Source organism: Coregonus clupeaformis, chromosome 27, assembly GCF_020615455.1.
Source record: "Coregonus clupeaformis isolate EN_2021a chromosome 27, ASM2061545v1, whole genome shotgun sequence".
NCBI classification, from domain to species: Eukaryota; Metazoa; Chordata; class Actinopteri; order Salmoniformes; family Salmonidae; genus Coregonus; species Coregonus clupeaformis.
The window spans coordinates 32,975,343-32,994,189 of NC_059218.1; the positions used below are offsets into that span (position 1 = coordinate 32,975,343).

General features: G+C 45.3%; 1 protein-coding gene across 1 annotated transcript in view; it reads left to right on the top strand.

Annotated features, from left to right (window-relative positions):
• Window positions 1–11,080, top strand: part of LOC121541815 (transmembrane protein 164) — a 54,716-nt gene extending 43,636 nt beyond the window's left edge. The window contains exons 4-6 of the mRNA XM_041851127.1: window positions 335–413; window positions 6,866–6,966; window positions 7,610–11,080. Coding sequence (XP_041707061.1) covers window positions 335–413; window positions 6,866–6,966; window positions 7,610–7,816 — 387 coding nt within the window. The 3' untranslated portion in view covers window positions 7,817–11,080. The remainder of the gene's footprint in view (window positions 1–334; window positions 414–6,865; window positions 6,967–7,609) is intronic.
• Window positions 11,081–18,847: the final 7,767 nt, after the last annotated feature.

The following is an 18,847-nucleotide window of genomic DNA, read 5'->3' on the forward strand; positions in this document are numbered from 1 at the left end:
TATCTCATTCACAGATCCTTTTACTGTTAAGGCTGGCTGGCAATTTACAGAGTGGTTAGACTCATGCCTAGGGAATGGTTCTCTTTGTTTTCTACAGAAGTTAGCCTAACTGAATCCAAAACACCAGTCATGTTTTGATCCAATTGTGCTCTCACACAGTTTCAAACATTTCCATAGCCAAACAATGTAAATTGCAGGAGCAGGGCATTGTTTAACATGCAATATAGTAAGGCAAACACTAATTGTTGACATTTATGTATCTGTACATATGCTATAATAAAGCTGATGATGATCATGTAGATACTGAACACTGGTCCATTCTGTTTGTCTTCAGCTTCCATTTGAGAAGGAGGTCTACTACATTCAGCATTCCATGCTCTACCTGGTGCCTGTATACCTCTTCAGGAAAGGAGGTACGTGCCGGCTTCTTTTGCACTTATGGAATTCTGTGCTTTGTTGTCTCCATTCCATGGATGCTTCACTTCCACCAAGAAATTGAACCATCTTGAGTTACTCATCACTACTACCTTAACTCAACCAACCAAAACTCTCCTCCCAGTTGAGATTGTTGCAGTGAGAGTGAGGCGGAGACCTGGGGAAAACTAGACTGCCATCTAGTGTTGCGATGCCATTCTTGCAAACACTGTGGACATTCCATTTCTTTTTCTTGAGAAGATGTCATAATTATCCATGTTTAACACTAAAACAAAACATAATATGGCAATAAAGAAATATACATATTTAGCATGACAATTCAGAAGAATAGAGACTACGGTGGCCTATGTTAGAATTAGCTCCAATACATAGTGAAATGGATCTGCCCCAGTCAACAACAGACTAGGATACAATTTGAACAAAGAGAATGGAATGAGCTCTCCATCCGTGATCTACCATTTCTCTCCCAAAAATCGATAAGATCTCACACTACCCTGGCTCCTAACAAATTCACACTAATTTGGAACAACAAAGTCTGTTGACGTATCACACACATATATACAGTTGAAGTCGGAAGTTTACATACACTTAGGTTGGAGTCATTAAAACTTGTTTTTCAACCACTCCACAAATTTCTTGTTAACAAACTATAGTTTTGGCAAGTCGGTTAGGACATCTACTTTGTGCATGGCACAAGTAATTTTTCCAACAATTGTTTACGGACAGAAAATGTCACTTATAATTCACTGTATCACAATTCCAGTGGGTCAGAAGTTTACATACACTAAGTTGACTGTGCCTTTTTAAACAGCTCGGAAAATTCCAGAAAATGATGTCATGGCTTTAGAAGCTTCTGATAGGCTAATTGACATCATTTGAGTCAATTGGAGGTGTACCTGTGGATGTATTTCAAGGCCTACCTTCAAACTCAGTGCCTCTTTGCTTGACATCATGAGAAAATCTAAAGAAATCAGCCAAGACCTCAGCAAAAAAAGTGTAGACCTCCAAGTCTGGTTCATCCTTGGGAGCAATTTCCAAATGCCTGAAGGTACCACGTTCATCGGTAAAAACAATAGTATGCAAGTATAAACACCATGGGACCACGCAGTCGTCATACCGCTCAGGAAGGTGACGCATTCTGTCTCCTAGAGATTAACGTACTTTGGTGCAAATCAATCCCAGAACAACAGCAAAGGACCTTGTGAAGATGCTGGAGGAAACAGGTACAAAAGTATCTATATCCACAGTAAAACTAGTCCTATATCGACATAACCTGAAAGGCCGCTCAGCAAGGAAGAAGCCACTGCTTCAAAACTGCCATAAAAAAGCCAGACTACGGTTTGCAACTGCACATGGGGACAATGATCGTACTTTTTGGAGAAATGTCCTCTGGTCTGATGAAACAAAAATATAACTGTTTGGCCATAATGACCATCGTTATGTTTGGAGGAAAAAGGGGGTTGCTTGCAAGCCGAAGAACACCATCCCAACCGTGAAGCACGGGGGTGGCAGCATCATGCTGTGGGGGTGCTTTGCTGCAGGAGGGACTGGTGCACTTCACAAAATAGATGGCATCATGAGGAAGGAAAATTATGTGGATATATTGAAGCAACATCTCAAGACATCAGTCAGGAAGTTAAAGCTTGGTCGCAAATGGGCTTCCAAATGGACAATGACCCCAAGCATACTTCCAAAGTTGTGCCAAAATGGCTTAAGGACAACAAAGTTAAGGTATTGGAGTGGCCATCACAAAGCCCTGACCTCAACCCTATTGAAAATGTGGGGGCAGAACTGAAAAAGCGCGTGCGAGCAAGGAAGCCTACAAACCTGACTCAGTTACACCAGCTCTGTCAGGAGGAATGGGCCAAAATTCACCCAACTTATTGTGGGAAGCTTGTGGGAGGCTACCCAAAACGTTTGACCCAAGTTAAACAATTTTAAAAGCAATGCTACCAAATACTAATTGAGTGTATGTAAACGTCTGACCCACTGGGAATGTGATGAAAGAAATTAAAGCTGAAATAAATCATTCTCTCTACTATTATTCTGACATTTCACATTCTTAAAATAAAGTGGTGATCCTAACTGACCTAAGACAGGGAATTTTTACTAGGTTTAAATGTCAGGAATTGTGAAAAACAGAGTTTAAATGTATTTAAAGTAGGGTTGGGCTGTCATAGCAGCATCACTGGCGAGCTAAAAAACGAAACAAAAGGCAAGACCATACCTGTACTGTAGAATTAACAGTATGACTTAAAGGTGCTACACATAGGATATTTTTGTATTGTAATTTCAGAAAATGTCCATAATATATCTGCAGTAATAGTGGAATGATAGTGTTTCACAGTATTATCTTCCCGCCAGTGTTGTGATTGGCTGTGATATTTGCTTTTTCATTTCTGCCGCCAGGCCGGCATCTGTTGTCAAAATGGGAAGCTGTTTTGACTTTGTGGCTGTGTTATCTAGTGGAAATCTGGTCAAGCGGCCAATGTAGAAATCGCTCTTTCATTTCCTGGTTGCTAAAATTCTACACTGTTTGCTCAATTTCAGTTTATGTGAGAAAACAAGCACTGAGTAGTGTATGGAATCATTTTACCATCTAAATTGCTGTGAAATATATCTTCAATAACCAAAAATATAGTTTTTAGAGCTGTTTGAAGCTGATGGACCAAAAGTGGAAGGCTCAAGCGCGAGTCTCCGCCATGTTACGGGAAAATGAGATGAGGGGGAGATTTGTTTTGAATGCAGCCTAGTGCTGTTGCTATTCACCTAACTTCCACATAGAATTTATCAAAATGTATCCCATATGTGTAGCACCTTTAACGCTATACTGTAGAGGAGTTAAGTTTGACTTAATGCTGTACTGTAGAAGAGTTTACAGTATGACTTAATGCTGTACTGTAGAAGAGTTTACAGTATGACTTAATGCTGTACTGTAGAAGAGTTTACAGTATGACTTAATGCTGTACTGTAGAAGAGTTTACAGTATGACTTAATGCTGTACTGTAGAAGAGTTTACAGTATGACTTAATGCTGTACTGTAGAAGAGTTTACAGTATGACTTAATGCTGTACTGTAGAAGAGTTTACAGTATGACTTAATGCTGTACTGTAGAAGAGTTTACAGTATGACTTAATGCTGTACTGTAGAAGAGTTTACAGTATGACTTAATGCTGCATTTAGACAAGTGATGCAAAAACGGTCATACCAGTCCGCATAGCGGGACAAGAAAGCAAGAAAGACGTTAATTGCAAAAGCAAGCCAGCACGACGGTATGCGTTGCTATGGTGATTTTAGTAAACAAACAGTGCAAATCAACAGCCGGTAGAAAACAACGGTACGGCTGACTGCATTCACCGCCAGCCTCAATGACATTAACTGTCATTCTCTCATTGAAAACAATGACATCCGGTTTGCCGTCTACCTCATGCTATCTAACCGCACCATTAATGCTGTACTGTAGGAGTTAACAGTAGAACTTAATTCTGTACTGTAGGGATTAACACTATGACTTAATGCTACCTGGTGATAACATCTGTATCTGATGGGACACTGCTCTGCCAATTATACAGTGGAATTTGTGAGTCACTCTCTGCCCAGAGTCCCAAACCCGGTGAGGGGAACCCCATGCCTCTGCACTCTGCTCCACTGGCTGATGTGAAATTGCAGTGAGACAGAGAACTCAGCTAAGGGCATGATGGATCTATGATAAGGCGTCTCTGTGTATCTGGTGTCTGTAGTGGCTCTCTGTGCATTTGGATGACAGAGTGCTAGCTAGTCCACAGGGCTCTCGGTTGAGAGCAAGCAAGGGAACAATGAATGGCCTGTTTGTCCCCTCTGCTCCACCTCCCCTCCCCTCTGGGGGGAGTCTAGGGTGGGAAGGGCCTCATTAATCCAAAGGCTGCATTTGATTATTATTGTGAAACCGAAAAAAAAACTTGATGCCACCATCCCTACTCAGTACTGTTTTCTTAAATGTTTATTACGTTCAAGCAACAGCATTGGACAAACAACAATTGCATTGTTAGCGTACATTTTCACATGATATTCAATAAAACTCAATCAAAAATGTTATACAAATACTAACATTCATAGTACATGCACAACCTATCTACTTAGGACTGTTTTTGAACATAGTGAACAGTAGGGCTGTGCTTACTTGGACAAAACGAGTATCGAAATGGATATGGAGACTTTTCCGAATACGATTGTGACACGAGTACTTTCTTTTGTAGTTATCCGTCATCGGGAAAAGGTCATTTTCAGATGACGGCACGCATCACTCTTTCACTCAAACAGTGTGAAGCGCTGGGTGCTCTAAACAACTATTGGCTAGTTCTTGTCTGTAAATAAAACGGGCGGGGTATCGGTTGAGCCTGCTGCAACGATTGGAATAGAACAAGCCGCTCTCCCTGCTCTTATTTTCCCAGACAGACACGCGTGGCTCTGTCACTCACTCGTCTCCCCTTCTCCGTGTATGAATCAGAATCCGTAGCAAGTCATTGTTGTTCAATCAAGTTATTTCCTGTTGATTTTGCTGAGGCCATATGGTTGTTTTTGTCTGTCTACTTTGCGTTGTTTAGTAGGCCTACTTTCTGTCCGTATAATTATTATATTGCTGAAGTCACGTTATTTCGTGATCCAAGCCCATGCTTGCTTGCTATTTCTTCTCGCCCAGGCATGTTTACCACGCAACAAATCATTAGAAAATAAAATCACAAATGTAAGTCGTTTATTTTGATTGTACAAATGTTGTGGCGTAAGTGTTGGGAGATAGGTTTTGCTCTTCTCGAAAGTGAAACGATATATGGGGCAAGCGAATTAGCCTAACTTAATCTTCACAGTCCCCGCTGTTCCATAAGGTGTATTTTTATCTGTTTTTAAATCTAATTTTACTGCTTGCATGAGTTACTTGATGTGGAATAGAGTTCCATGTAGTGTAGTTATGGCTCTATGTAGTACTGTGCGCATCCCATAGTCTGTTCTGGACTTGGGGACTGTGAAGAGACCTCTGGTGGCATGTATTGTGGGGTATGCATGGGTGTCTGAGCTGTGTGCCAGTAGTTTAAACCGACAGCTCGGTGCATTCAACATGTCAATAACTCTCTCAAATACAAGTAGTGATGAAGTCAATCTCTCTTCCACTTTGAGCCAGGAGAGATTGACATGCATATTATTAATGTTAGCTCTCTTTGTACAGCCAAGGGCCAGCCGTGCTGCCCTGTTCTGAGGCAATTGCAATTTTACTAAGTCCCTCTTTGTGGCACCTAACCACACGACTGAACAGTAGTCCAGGTGCGATAAAACTAGGGCCTGTAGGACCTGCCTTGTTGATAGTGCTGTTAAGAATGCAGAGCAGCGCTTTATTATGGACAGACTTCTCCCCATCCTAGCTACTGTTGTATCTATGTTTTGACCATGACAGTTTACAATCCAGGGTTACTCCAAGCAGTTTAGTCTCCTCAACTTGCTCAATTACCACATTATTCATTACAAGATTTAGTTGAGGTTTAGGGTTTAGTGAATGATTTGTCCCAAATACAATGCTTTTAGTTTTTTAAATATTTAGGACCATACTTATTCCTTGCCACCCATTCTGAAACTAACTGCAGCTCTTTGTTAAGTGTTGCAGTCATTTCAGTCACTGTGGTAGCTGACGTGTATAGTGTCATCCACATACATAGACACACTGGCTTTACTCAAAAAGTAAGGGGCCTAGACAGCTGCCCTGGGGAATTCCTGATTCTACCTGGATTTTGTTGGAGAGGCTTCCATGAAAGAACACTGTGTTCTGTTAGACAGGTAACACTTTATCCACAATATAGCAGGGGCTGTAAAGCCATAACACATACGTTTTTCCAGCAACAGACTATGATCGATAATGTCAAAAGCCGCACTGAACTCTTAACAAAACAGCCCCCACAATCTTTTAATCATCAATTTCTCTCAGCCAATCATCAGTCATTTGTGTAAGTGCTGTGCTTGTTGAATGTCCTTCCCTATAAGCGTGCTGAAAGTCTGTTTTCAATTTGTTTAGTGTAAAATAGCATTGTATCTGGTCAAACGCAAGTTTTTCCAAAAGTTTACAAACGGTTGGTAACAGGCTGATTGGTCGGCTATTTGAGCCAGTAAAGGGGGCTTTACTATCCTTCGGTAGGGGAATAACTTTTGCTTCCCTCCAGGCCTGAGGGCACACACTTTCTAGTAGGCTTAAATTGAAGATATGGCAAATGGGAGTGGCAATATCGTCCGCTATTATCCTCAGTAATTTTCCATCCAAGTTGTCAGACCCCCAGGGCTTGTCATTGTTGATAGACAATCACCATGAACATTAGTGATTACTCAGCCATAAAATGGAAGCAATCCGTAACTGTATTTTCAGTTCTGTTTTGAATAATGTTTATACATTTACTATCCCCCCCCCCTGCAGGCGTGTACAAGCCGGAGCCCCTGGGGGACATGTGGTGGGCTATCCTCTCCACTGGCATCCTGTTCCTTTATCACTTCCTGTTCCTGCAGGGCCTGGGCCTGGTAAGACTGATGGAGGGAGCCCTCTACTGGATACTCAACTCCTCCCCTCTTCACTCGCTCTTAAAGGAGAGGCCAGTAACAAGACACATGACACAGATATAGGAGTCAGACACTGTAATGTACAGGTCCCAGATGTTGACAAGATTGTACCCCACAGACTGATCATATAGAGATACAGCAATGTACAGAACACAGGCAGTGAAGTAGCATACAACAAAGAATGTGTAGGACAGTGATTTAAATAAGTTGCAACGTTAAAACGCGACGCTAGATGGATATAGGAGCTGGATTAGAGAGCTTGCGTGACGTACGTGAGTAAAGATGCATGACACACTAGGATGACTAATGAGCTGCATGACACAGCGGACTGCTCTTCTCCCGCACTGCCTGACTGATGGCATGAATGAAACAAACACCAAGCAAGGCCGCCTTCACAGTAGGCTGCTGAAAGGAGAACAGCTCATAATAATGGCTGGAACGGCGTAAATGGAATGCATTAAACACCTGGAAAGCATGTGTTTAAGGTATTTGATTCCATTACACTAATTCCACTCCAGTCATTACCACGAGCCAGTCCTCCCCAACCTCCTGTGGTCCTTCTACATAGTCTCTCACTTTTGTCTCTTTCTCTTCCTCTTCCCAGATGACAGAGGTCAACCTCAACAACATGCTGTGTCCAGCAGTGTCCGACCCATTTTACGGGCCTTGGTACCGGGTTTGGGCTGCGGGTCACCAGACCCTGTTGACCCTGGTCCATGGGAAGGCCCTGACCCTCCTCTCCCACCACACCGGCCCCACCTGCAGGTACCTGCTGGACACCGCCAGACTGCGTAGCAAGAAGATTGACTGAACGTTCACACACACATACAGAGACTCACACGAACGTAGCCTTTTTCAATCCAAATGCCTGTTCTTATGTTGGGATTTTCTATCCACATTTTTTATGCATCTTGTACCACTTGTACCATATTTATTTTTACTGTAAAGATATAAGCATTTCAGGTCATACCAGTCCGCATACCGGGGTGGGGGTGGGGGGGCTTGACTTTTTTTGGCGCCGTTGTTTTGAAGCGCCATCACCATGAACATAAAATAAATTAACTTGTTCCAGCAGCGTACATATTTGATAAAAATAGGGTAGAAATGGCTTATTTGATCAATATTACTTACCAAGCCAAGCACACAGACCTGGCGCCAGGACAGCCTTAAAGTGACTAAGCGGGGCAGTTGAAATCGGTGAGGGGGCACCATTTTTGGGGGTTCTTGCATTGGAATTATATTTAATTATTATTTTAGCGAAATCTCCGCTGTGCTCTATCAGCACCATGTAAAGCGCCCTACACACTAAGCAATCCCGCTTTGGCAATGAACATGTATTTGCCATTCCATAAAACCAACCAGCTAGATTGTTTCTTACCTTTTCAGAAGAGTTGCAGCCTCCTTGATGCTCTGTGGAACTTCCTGAGTAATCGATCATTCCATTCTCCCTGAAATCTTCTTGTAAGATCCCCCTCAAATGCCAGTTGGATTAGTTGAGCTTTCCTTGGGTGTAGCATGCTTCATCTGTGCTGACTGAACACATTTGTCAAAGTGGAAAATGGGTTCTTGCCAGTTGCCTATCATTAACAAGTGTTGACACCTCAGTTCCCATAGCACTTAAAACTTTATTTTCTTTCCACATTCCTAGCGAATCCTTTGGTTCTATCAATAGCATGCTTCCAGTTAGAATACCCGCTTTGGGTGAAGGCCTTGTCTGCGTTAGCATTGGACCCAATACAGAACTTTTGACATGGGAACCGAAATGCTGCATCTGTAATAACCGAGTATTGCAGCCACTCTCATCCTTTGAAACAGTTGCTATTAATTGAACGTTTTTGGACAGAAAGCCTGCAGCTAGAGTAGGATTCTAGGCTAACCTGGGCTGGCTTCTCTGTTCCAAGATCATCAGGAACAGGTGGAGGGGGCTGTGGAGCCATTATCCTGGTGGCACTTGTGGAAGGGGGAGTAGGCTCTTCAAGCGGAGCATCATCGCTGCTGTGCTTGGCGGCGGCGGCCTCTGGTTTCGTTTCTGATATCCATCGTGGCAGTGGCAGATTATCTGGTTAGCGCTAAATAGGCTAATAACATTAACACCTTTTACAACTAGCAAAGAAGCTAACTAAACTATGTAGTGGTGGGGCTTTAACTGCAAACTTGACCCCTTCCTTATAAATCTAAATCAAATATTACAGGTGGAGGCATATCACGTTATTTACCTAGCCTACCACAGATGAGAAGCGTTTTTTCTCGCTTTTTATGGAAACCCAAAGGAGTCATACCTAACCGCCAAGTGGCTTTCCATAGCCCACCTACACACACACACTCTGCGTTGCGCACAGCGCAGCGGAGATAGAGATTTTGCGCCAACCTGTCACTCAATTTGAACTTTCTTGCTATTTTTATATAGAGACATAAAACGGAAGTGGCACAAGTTTCAACTGAGGGGGCTAAGCCTCCTTTTGCCCCTTCGTGGAGCCAGGCCCGTAAGCAGAGGTGTTTTATGGAGATGCAAAATGCAATCTGTTAATCATTATATCATATATAAAATGGACATGTATACATTTAAACACAGACGAACTCAAAACATTAATCATTAAAAATTATCGAATGGATCATAATTTTCTGGTAAAAAAGTGGGGGTGTAAAAACGTATGTTTTCACCTCTATTTTGAAAGTGGGGGTGTAAAAACGTATGTTTGCACCTCTATTTTGAAAGTGGGGGTGTAAAAACGTATGTTTGCACCTCTATTTTGAAAGTGGGGGTGTAAAAACGTATGTTTTCACCTCTATTTTGAAAGTGGGGGTGCAGCTGCTCCATTGCTCAGGCGTCTATACGCACAATGGGAAAGACTTCTGGAGTTGGTAGTTATTGATGTGGGGCTGGCCGGGGGAAATTTGCCTTTGTTTCTTCTTTTTGGTCAGATTTTCTGAATAAGAGTTCATTTTTATTTCTAAAGTAGCCTTTTGTAGTTATGTTCAGTAAAACATTTTTTAGAGCTCTCTCTCAGATGTCACTGAACTGTCATTGTTACTGTACACTTTAAACTCTTCATTTGGGCTTGCCATGCCAGTTGGCCCGGATATGGGTCAAGTTGCCATTTTGTGTTTGTAACATTTTATCTGTGACATGGTTAATCCATTGTAAAACCCATCACTTTATGATTGTTTAATTGAGTAACAGTTGTCATGATATCTGTGGTCAGATAGCCTCGGTCACAGCCTCTTCAATGACTGACAAGGAGAAACCTGTTCCTCACATGTTCTCCTTTGCTGGACCAAGTGGTATATATGAAAAAGGCTCCCGCTTCTTTATCCCATCTCTCCATCACTGATTTTACAAAACTGCAGAGGTGATAGTCTCTGAAAAGGCCCCCTACATCATAATTCTAAGACTGTTTTCTGGCCTATCAGATTATTATTATGGAGGAGAAATGACAGGTAAGTATCTTGAAGTAGGTATTTAGGTGCAGGACGGAGGAACGATGTCCTGTGCCTGTTGAGAGATACAGGGATCTTAGAGGAAGAGATGGCCTTGAGATTATTCATAAAATATATATCTTTTTTTAATCATGGGGCATTTTCAGTGGGGCACAACTATCAAGGTTGCAGATGAAACTATAATGTTGATTATTCTCTATTACATGAGATTGTGAACCAGGCCTGTTCTTTACTTTGCAATTCAGTCTACATTCTGAGTGTTGTGCCCCAGGTTATTTCAGGGGCATCCCAATTTCAGTCCATATCATGTACCCCAATATACATGTTCTATATAAATGATCACATAGTGTATCTGTTTATTGATAACCTGCATAGCTCTACTTTGGGACAGTCATTGGGAACTCCTGTTATAAGGGAAGGATTACATCCCGTTGACAAGGTGTTAAGTACCATTTCCTATTCCCCATCACTTCGATCATTGGATCGCTCCCATTTTGTAATGAGGGATTCTTGTGTTACTTTACAAGTACACATTTCAAAAACAAGGGATATGGTTTACATTTGTACACTTTGTTTTTTTTCTTCTGGGGGAATGTACACTGTTGTATTGACAATAAAAGTGATTTCTGCCCTTAAATTGTCTTTTCTCAGTGAATACCTCAGGTACTAATAATACACTGAATAAAAATATAAATGCAACATGTAAAGTGTTGGCCCCATGTTTCATGAGGTGAAACAAAAGATCCCAGAAATGTTCCATACTCACAAAAAGCTTATTTCTTTCATTTTGTGCACAAATTTGTTTACATCCCTGTTGGTGAGCGTTTCTCCTTCGCCAAGATAATCTATCCACCTGACAGGTGTGGCATGTCAAGAAGCTGATTAAACTGCATGATCATTACACAAGTTTACCTTGTGCTGGGGACAATAAAAGGCCACTAAAATGTGCAGTTGTCGTCACACAACACAGATGTCTCAAGTTTTGAGGGAGTGTGCAATTGGCATGCTGACTGAAGGAATGTCCACCAGAGCAGTTGCCAGATAATTTAATGTTCATTTCTCTACCATAAACCGCCTCAATGTTTTCGAGAATTTGGCAGTACATCCAACCGGCCTCACAACCGCAGACCACGTGTAACCACGCCAGCCCAGGACCTCCACATCTGGCTTCTTCACCTGCGGGATCGTCTGAGACCAGCAACCCGGACAGATGATGAAACTGTGGGTTTGCACAACCGAAGAATTTCTGCACAAACTGTCAGAAACAGTCTCTGTGTGCTCGTCGTCCTCACCAGGGTCTTGACCTGACTGCAGTTCGGCATCGTAACTGACCAGTGAGTGCACGCTGGAGAAGTGTGCTCTTCACGGATGAATCCCGGTTTCAACTGTACCGGGCAGATGGCGTCGTGTGGGCAAGCGGCTTGCTGATGTCAACGTTGTGAACAGAGGAGTGCCCCATGGTTGGTTTATGATATGGGCAGGCATAAGCTACGGACACTGAACGGAATTGCATTTTATCTATGGGAATTTGAATGACAAGATCCTGAGGCCCATTGTCGTGCCATTCATCCGCCGCCATCACCTCATGTTTTCAGCATGATAATGCACGGTACCATATCACAAGGATCTGTAAACAATTCCTGGAAGCTGAAAATGTCCCAGTTCTTCTATGGCCTGCATACTCACCAGACATGTCGCCTATTGAGCATGTTTGGGATGCTCTGGATCAATGTGTACTACCAGCAACTTCGCACAGCCACTGAAGAGGACTGGGACAATATTCCACAGGCTACAATCAACAGCCTGATGAGGCAAATAGTGGTCACACCAGATACTGACTGGTTTTCTGGTCCACGCCCCTACCTTTAAAAAAAAAAAAGCCATCTGTTACCAACCGATGCATATCTATATTCCCAGTCGTGAAATCCATAGATTAGGGCCCAATTTATTTATTTCAATCGACTGATTTCCTAATATGAACTGTAGCTCAGTAAAATCTTTAAAATTGTTGCGTTTATATTTTTGTTCAGTGTAGGTTAGTGGTGTGTATTCATGTTAACCAGACTTCCCCAAAATAAGGTACCCTTTGTCTCTCTGTGTTTCATACATTCTTGGGAATTGAAGGAAGTGTATTTCACTGGAGAAAATATCAGAGCGAATGAAACAGCGCCCCTCTGTCTCAGTATGTGTAAAGTCGTGGTGAAAAGTTTTGAGAATGACACAAGTATTGGTCTTCACAAAGTTTGCTGCTTCAGTGTTTTTAGATATTTTTGTCAGATGTTACTATGGTATACTGAAGTATAATTACAAGCATTCCATAATTGTCAAAGGCTTTTATTGACAATTACATTAAGTTTATGCAAAGAGTCAATATTTGCAGTGTTGACCCTTCTTTTTCAAGACCTCTGCAATCCGCCCTGGCATGCTGTCAATTAACTTCTGGGCCACATCCTGACTGATGGCAGCCCATTCCTCCATAATCAATGCTTGGAGTTTGTCAGAATTTGTGGGTTTTTGTTTGTCCACCCGCCTCTTGAGGATTGACCACAAGTTCTCAATGGGATTAAGGTCTGGGGAGTTTCCTGGCCATGGACCCAAAATGTCGATGTTTTGTTCCACAAGCCACTTAGTTATCACTTTTGCCTTATGGCAAGGTGCTCCATCATGCTGGAAACGGCATTGTTCGTCACCAAACTGTTCTTGGATGGTTGGGAGAAGTTGCTCTCGGAGGATGTGTTGGTACCATTCTTTATTCATGGCTGTGTTCTTAGGCAAAATTGTGAGTGAGCCCACTCCCTTGGCTGAGAAGCAACCCCACACATGAATGGTCTCAGGATGCTTTACTGTTGGCATGACACAGGACTGATGGTAGCGCTCACCTTGTCTTCTCCGGACAAGCTTTTTTCCAGATGCCCCAAACAATTGGAAAGGGGATTCATCAGAGAAAATGACTTTACCCCAGTCCTCAGCAGTCCAATCCCTGTACCTTTTGGAGAATATCAGTCTGTCCCTGATGTTTTTCCTGGAGAGAAGTGGCTTCCTCGCTGCCCTTCTTGACACCAGGCCATCCTCCAAAAGTATTCGCCTCACTGTGCGTGCAGATGCACTCACACCTGCCTGCTGCCATTCCTGAGCAAGCTCTGCACTGGTGGTGTACCGATCCCGCAGCTGAATCAACTTTAGAAGACTGTCCTGGCGCTTGCTGGACTTTCTTGGGCGCCCTGAAGCCTTCTTCACAACAATTGAACCTCTCTCCTTGAAGTTCTTGTTGATTCGATAAATGGTTGATTTAGGTGCAATCTTACTAGCAGCAATATCCTTACCTGTGAAGCCCTTTTTGTGCAAATCAATGATGACGGCACGTGTTTCCTTGCAGGTAACCATGGTTAACAGAAGAAGAACAATGATTTCAAGCACCACCCTCCTTTTAAAGCTTCCAGTCTGTTGTTCTAACTCAATCAGCATGACAGAGTGATCTCCAGCCTTGTCCTCGTCAACACTTTCACCTGTGTTAACGAGAGAATCACTGACATGTCAGCTGGTCCTTTTGTGGCAGGGCTGAAATGCAGTGGAAATGTTTTTTGGGGATTAAGTTCATTTTCATGGCAAAGAGGGACTTTGCAATTAATTGCAATTCATCTGATCACTCTTCATAACATTCTAGAGTATATGCAAATTGCATCATCATAACTGAGGCAGCAGACTTTGTGAAAATTAATATTTGTGTCATTCTCAACTTTTGACCACGACTGTAGGTTATCTATGTGATGCAGTCTGGTCAAAAAGAGTAGGATGTTATTGCAGCCCAGGATGGGATGCCAGCAAGCATTTGGCCTCCTTTGATAAAAAAATTGAATAATAAAAGCCAATCAGCGTTGAGTTAAACTGAGTGAGCTCTGCTGTGAATGGTCCAAACATGTAGCTAGATGTAGTATGCTAATGTTAACTAGCTGGCCTGGCGCCTCATTGCCCATGAAAGGAAGTTAGGCTAGTGAGCAAGCATTTTAGCCAGGTAGCCTAGGACAACAATAACTAAAAGTGTACTGAATGAGTCATAGACTGTTCTATATAGTGGAGCTCCGCCCCATAGGGGAGCTCTGCTCCTATTGGTTTACCCACTGCCCTAAGGCAGCATCAGCCTGAGACAAAATTATGCACACACCTGCAGCCAATAGGAGTACAGGTGTCCCTATAAGAGGGGATGCCTCCCCTCAATCAGCCTCCCTTTATCTTCAGCGACTGGACTAGACTGGAGAAGCCAAGAAGACACGAAGAAAGACTCAGGACGAGATACACCGTCGATTTCCAGTTCATCGATGTCGTCCCAGAAATGAGCACACCTGGAGATTTTCCACCCCCAAAAGCTCTTTTCAGAGCTCAATGCAGATGCTCCTCCATGGCGGCTGGCGACTCCCACGACTTATGTTTCGTGTGTTTGGGGTCTCAGCATGCCAAAGAGGGCGTCAGCAGTCCCCCTAACTGCGCCTCCTGCGCCCTCCTTTCTATAAAGGAGAGGAAGCAGCGCTGGGCGTTTTTCAGGGAGGATATCCCTCTAGAAGATGTTGTCGATTTTAGCCTCTGCTTCAGAGGTGTCATCTGACGGCGCAGACTGGAGATGATGGGGACTATGAGGAGGAGGCAGGCATTCCAATGGAACAGTCTGACCCCATCCCTCATACGTTCAAGCCCCCCTTTGGTTAGTGAGAGGGCCTGTAGTTCCTATGGCGATGACGACACTGGCTCTGAGAAATCAGAACTCCTGTCTTTCGCTGCAGCTTCTCTGAGGTCAGACTTTCCCGGACTCATTGAGAGAGCTGCCAGACGGCTGGAAATAGCGCTGCCCCCTATTCCCTCCGTACCGGAGGTTGATTTAATGGAGGGCGGCCCTTATTCTAGGCCAAGGAAAGGTTCGAGTCCTTGGCCCTCTTCCAAAAAGGCCACTCTACCATCTCAGAAGGACCGTCTCACAGCACAGCTGTTAGAGAAGTCCTTCAATTTGGGAGCCCAGGCTGTAGCAGCAGCCAATAACATTGCCCTCTTGGCAGCCGCTCTGTCCCGTTTAACCACGGGTAAGACTGAGCTGGAACCAGAGGAGGTGGAGGAAGCGTCCAGAATTTCTGGCGCCATCTTGCACCTAACACAGGCTTCGGCCGTCTGCTCGGGGAGGTCTATGGCCACTTCGGTGGTCGCGGAGCGACACCTCTGGTTGTCTCTGACAACCATGAAAGAGGCAGACAGGACGTCCCTCTTGAACGCCCCCCTCTCTGACGACGGGCTCTTCGGAGTTGCCGTCAAAGAGGCGACAGAGAGGTTTTCAAGGCTGGACGAGGAGAAGAAGCAGCTGGCCAGACACCTGCCACTGGCAGGGAGGTTAGGCCCTGCACCCCAAACCCAAAGACCGTCCACTTCCGCCGCCCAGGGTAGACAGGGGTCTACGGCGAGGCGGCGTATCCGGTGCCAGTCGGCGGCTACAGGAGGCAGGAGAGCGGGCTCAGCCCCCCCAGCAGCCACGGTGGCCCCATTGACACAGCCGGCGAGAGAAGTGGTGAGAACGCCGACCTGGCACCCAAAAGGAGGCCACAAGAGGAGGCGCACATGACGGGACGCAGGGGAGTGGATGGAGGACACGTCGGGATCGAACGTGGCCACTGTTCCCCCCCACCCTTCGGTTGAAGGGATGGGTGATGATGATAATGCTTTATGTGATGTATACAATAAAGAGTTGGCTCCATCTGACTTTGTCAAAAAAGAGCCCCTTTTCCATAATACGTCCGAGAGCGTTCATATCTCACCCTCTCTCTCTTACCACTCTGAGCGCCGTTCAGCCCACCAGGGGTGCGTTGCTGAACAGGCACTTAGGGTAGGTATGAATAACACTTCATGTATAAGGAGTGTTTCACATAGCAGGCTGCAGTCTCGGTCAGACTCTGACAAGATGACGCAGCCGCTATTTGGGGATGGCGCACTAAGGTCAGACCCATGCTGCGTTCACGGAGGGCCCGATTACCACGGTCACGAAAGTAACCAACGTATCGGCGCCCCCACCTCTCTTAGAACGCGCCAATGCTCACCACACTGAGTGTAACTCAGCCCACCAAAGGTGCAGAGCCGAGCACACACAGGAGGTGAAAGGAAAAAAGATACCAAGGAGCCGTCTTGGGTTATCTCAAAGAGACCTCACATTACAGACTCCAAGGAGTACTGTAGTGAGTGTCTCTCATAGCAGGTTGCAGTCTGTCAGGAGACAGGATGACGCAACCGCTGTTTGGGGATGGCGCACTATCGCAGACTAAGGTCTCTGTTAGTGCGATTCAGACCCATGCTGCGTTCACGGAGGGCCTGATTACTACAGTTACGGGAATAACCAACGTATCGGCGCCCCCGTTTCTCACAGAACGCGCTGATGCTCACCACGCTGAGTGTAGCTCAACCCATCAGAGGTGCAGAGTTGAACACACACAGAAGGTGAAGGTTAAGAAGGTATCAAGGTGTGTTACCTCATAGAGACCTCATATTACAGACTCCTAGGAGTATTGTAGTGAGGGGCTGTAATAGCGAATTGCAGTCACAGCCAGAGTCTGGGATGATGACGCAATCGCTCGCTGGGGATGGTGCCCTGTCGCAGGCTGTGGCCTCGGTCAGTGCAGTTCAGACCCGCGCTGCGTTCACGGAGGGCAGGAATACGACGGTTACGGGTTTAACCAATGTCTCTGCTCCTCCTTCTCTCTCAGAACGCACTGATGTTTCCTCTCCCTTTCATGGGAGGCCCACCTTGGGCTGTTCCACCACCTCAGTGTTGGAGAACAGCGGCGGCAAGGGCCATAGAGGAATACAGGTCCTTCCTACTGAATGTACCACAGCTTCGCTCTCGCCCGCTTTCTCTGCATTGCTGGCAGTGGCAGCGAAGCTGTACCCTCTCACGCTGGCTAGAACAGACTTTGCAGAAGGGTTATGCCCTCCAATTCCATCGGACCCCACCCCCATTCAGGGGAGTGGTGGAGACGGTGATGAAAACGCCAGAAAAAGTGGCCGCTCTGGTTTCAGAGATTACAGAACTTTTGGCGAAGGAGGCGGTCACAGTAGTTCCCCAGGAGCAAAGGAACAAAGGGCTATATTCACCCTACTTCCTGGTGCCCAAAAAGACGGGGGGGAATGAGGCCGATATTGGATTTACGCATTCTCAACGAGAGCGTAACCAAACGGCCCTTTCGAATGCTAACGACAAAACGTCTGCTGGAATGTGTCCAGAAGGGAGACTTTTGTACAAGCATAGACCTAAAGGACGCGTACTTTCATGTGCCGGTACAGCCGCGTCACAGGAAGTTTCTGCGATTCGCCTTTCAAGGGGTGGCGTACGAATACACAAGGATGCCATTCGGGTACGCCCTGGCACCTCGCACGTTTTCCAAGTGTGTGGAGGCGGCATTGGAACCGTTGCGTCGTCAGGGAATAAGGCTACTAGCCTACCTAGACGACCTACTGGTTCTCGCCCCGTCAGCAGAGCTGGCGATCACTCACACGACACAGACAGTGATTCATCTCACACGTCTGGGGTTCGCAGAATTGGAAAAAGAGCGCGCCCTGGCCCAGTCATCAGATTGTCTACCTGGGGATACAGCTAGACACTGTAATGATGAGGGCTCGAATTTCGGACCCTCGAAGGGTAGCCTTGTTGCTATCCCTGAGGAAGTGTCGTCCGAATCACACGGTGACGGCGCTGTCGATCATGTCACTCTTGGGTCTCATGTCGTCAGCCCACTCTGTGGTTCCGCTGGGACTCCTGCACATGCGCAGGATGCAGCGATGGTTCGCCCAACTAAGACTAGACCCAGTGCGTCAACGTCATCGGTTGGTGGTGGTTCCCCTCTCGCTCAGTGCAGATCTGAACTATTGGAGAAGTCCCAATAGCAAGGTGTCCTCCTACATTCCAGTGTTCACAGATGCCTCTCTGACTGGATGGGGAGGGACATGTCAGACCCAAGCGATAGGAGGTGTGTTGTCTCTTTCGAGTCGCCACAACCTCTTGGAGTTGGAAACGGTTCGACAGGTTCTGACCCACTTCGCGTCTACCCTTCGGGGTCGCGATGTGCTGGTCTGGTCAGACAACCGGACCACAGTAGCCCACATAAATCGCCAGGGAGGAGTCAGGTCTCCTGCTCTCCATTGGGTGGCAGAGGAATTGTGGCTGTGGGCTCACGAGCACCTTCGCTCATTGAGAGCAGCACACATTCCGGGCTACTTGAACGTAGGAGCAGACATGTCGCGAGGGGGTCCTCGAGACGACAAGTGGTGTCTGCATCCGGACATTGTTCTCAAAATTTGGGAACAGTTCGGGAGAGGTGGATCTATTCACGTCACGTGTGAACGCGCAATGTCCCCTATGGTTCTCTCTGAGGGAACAGGA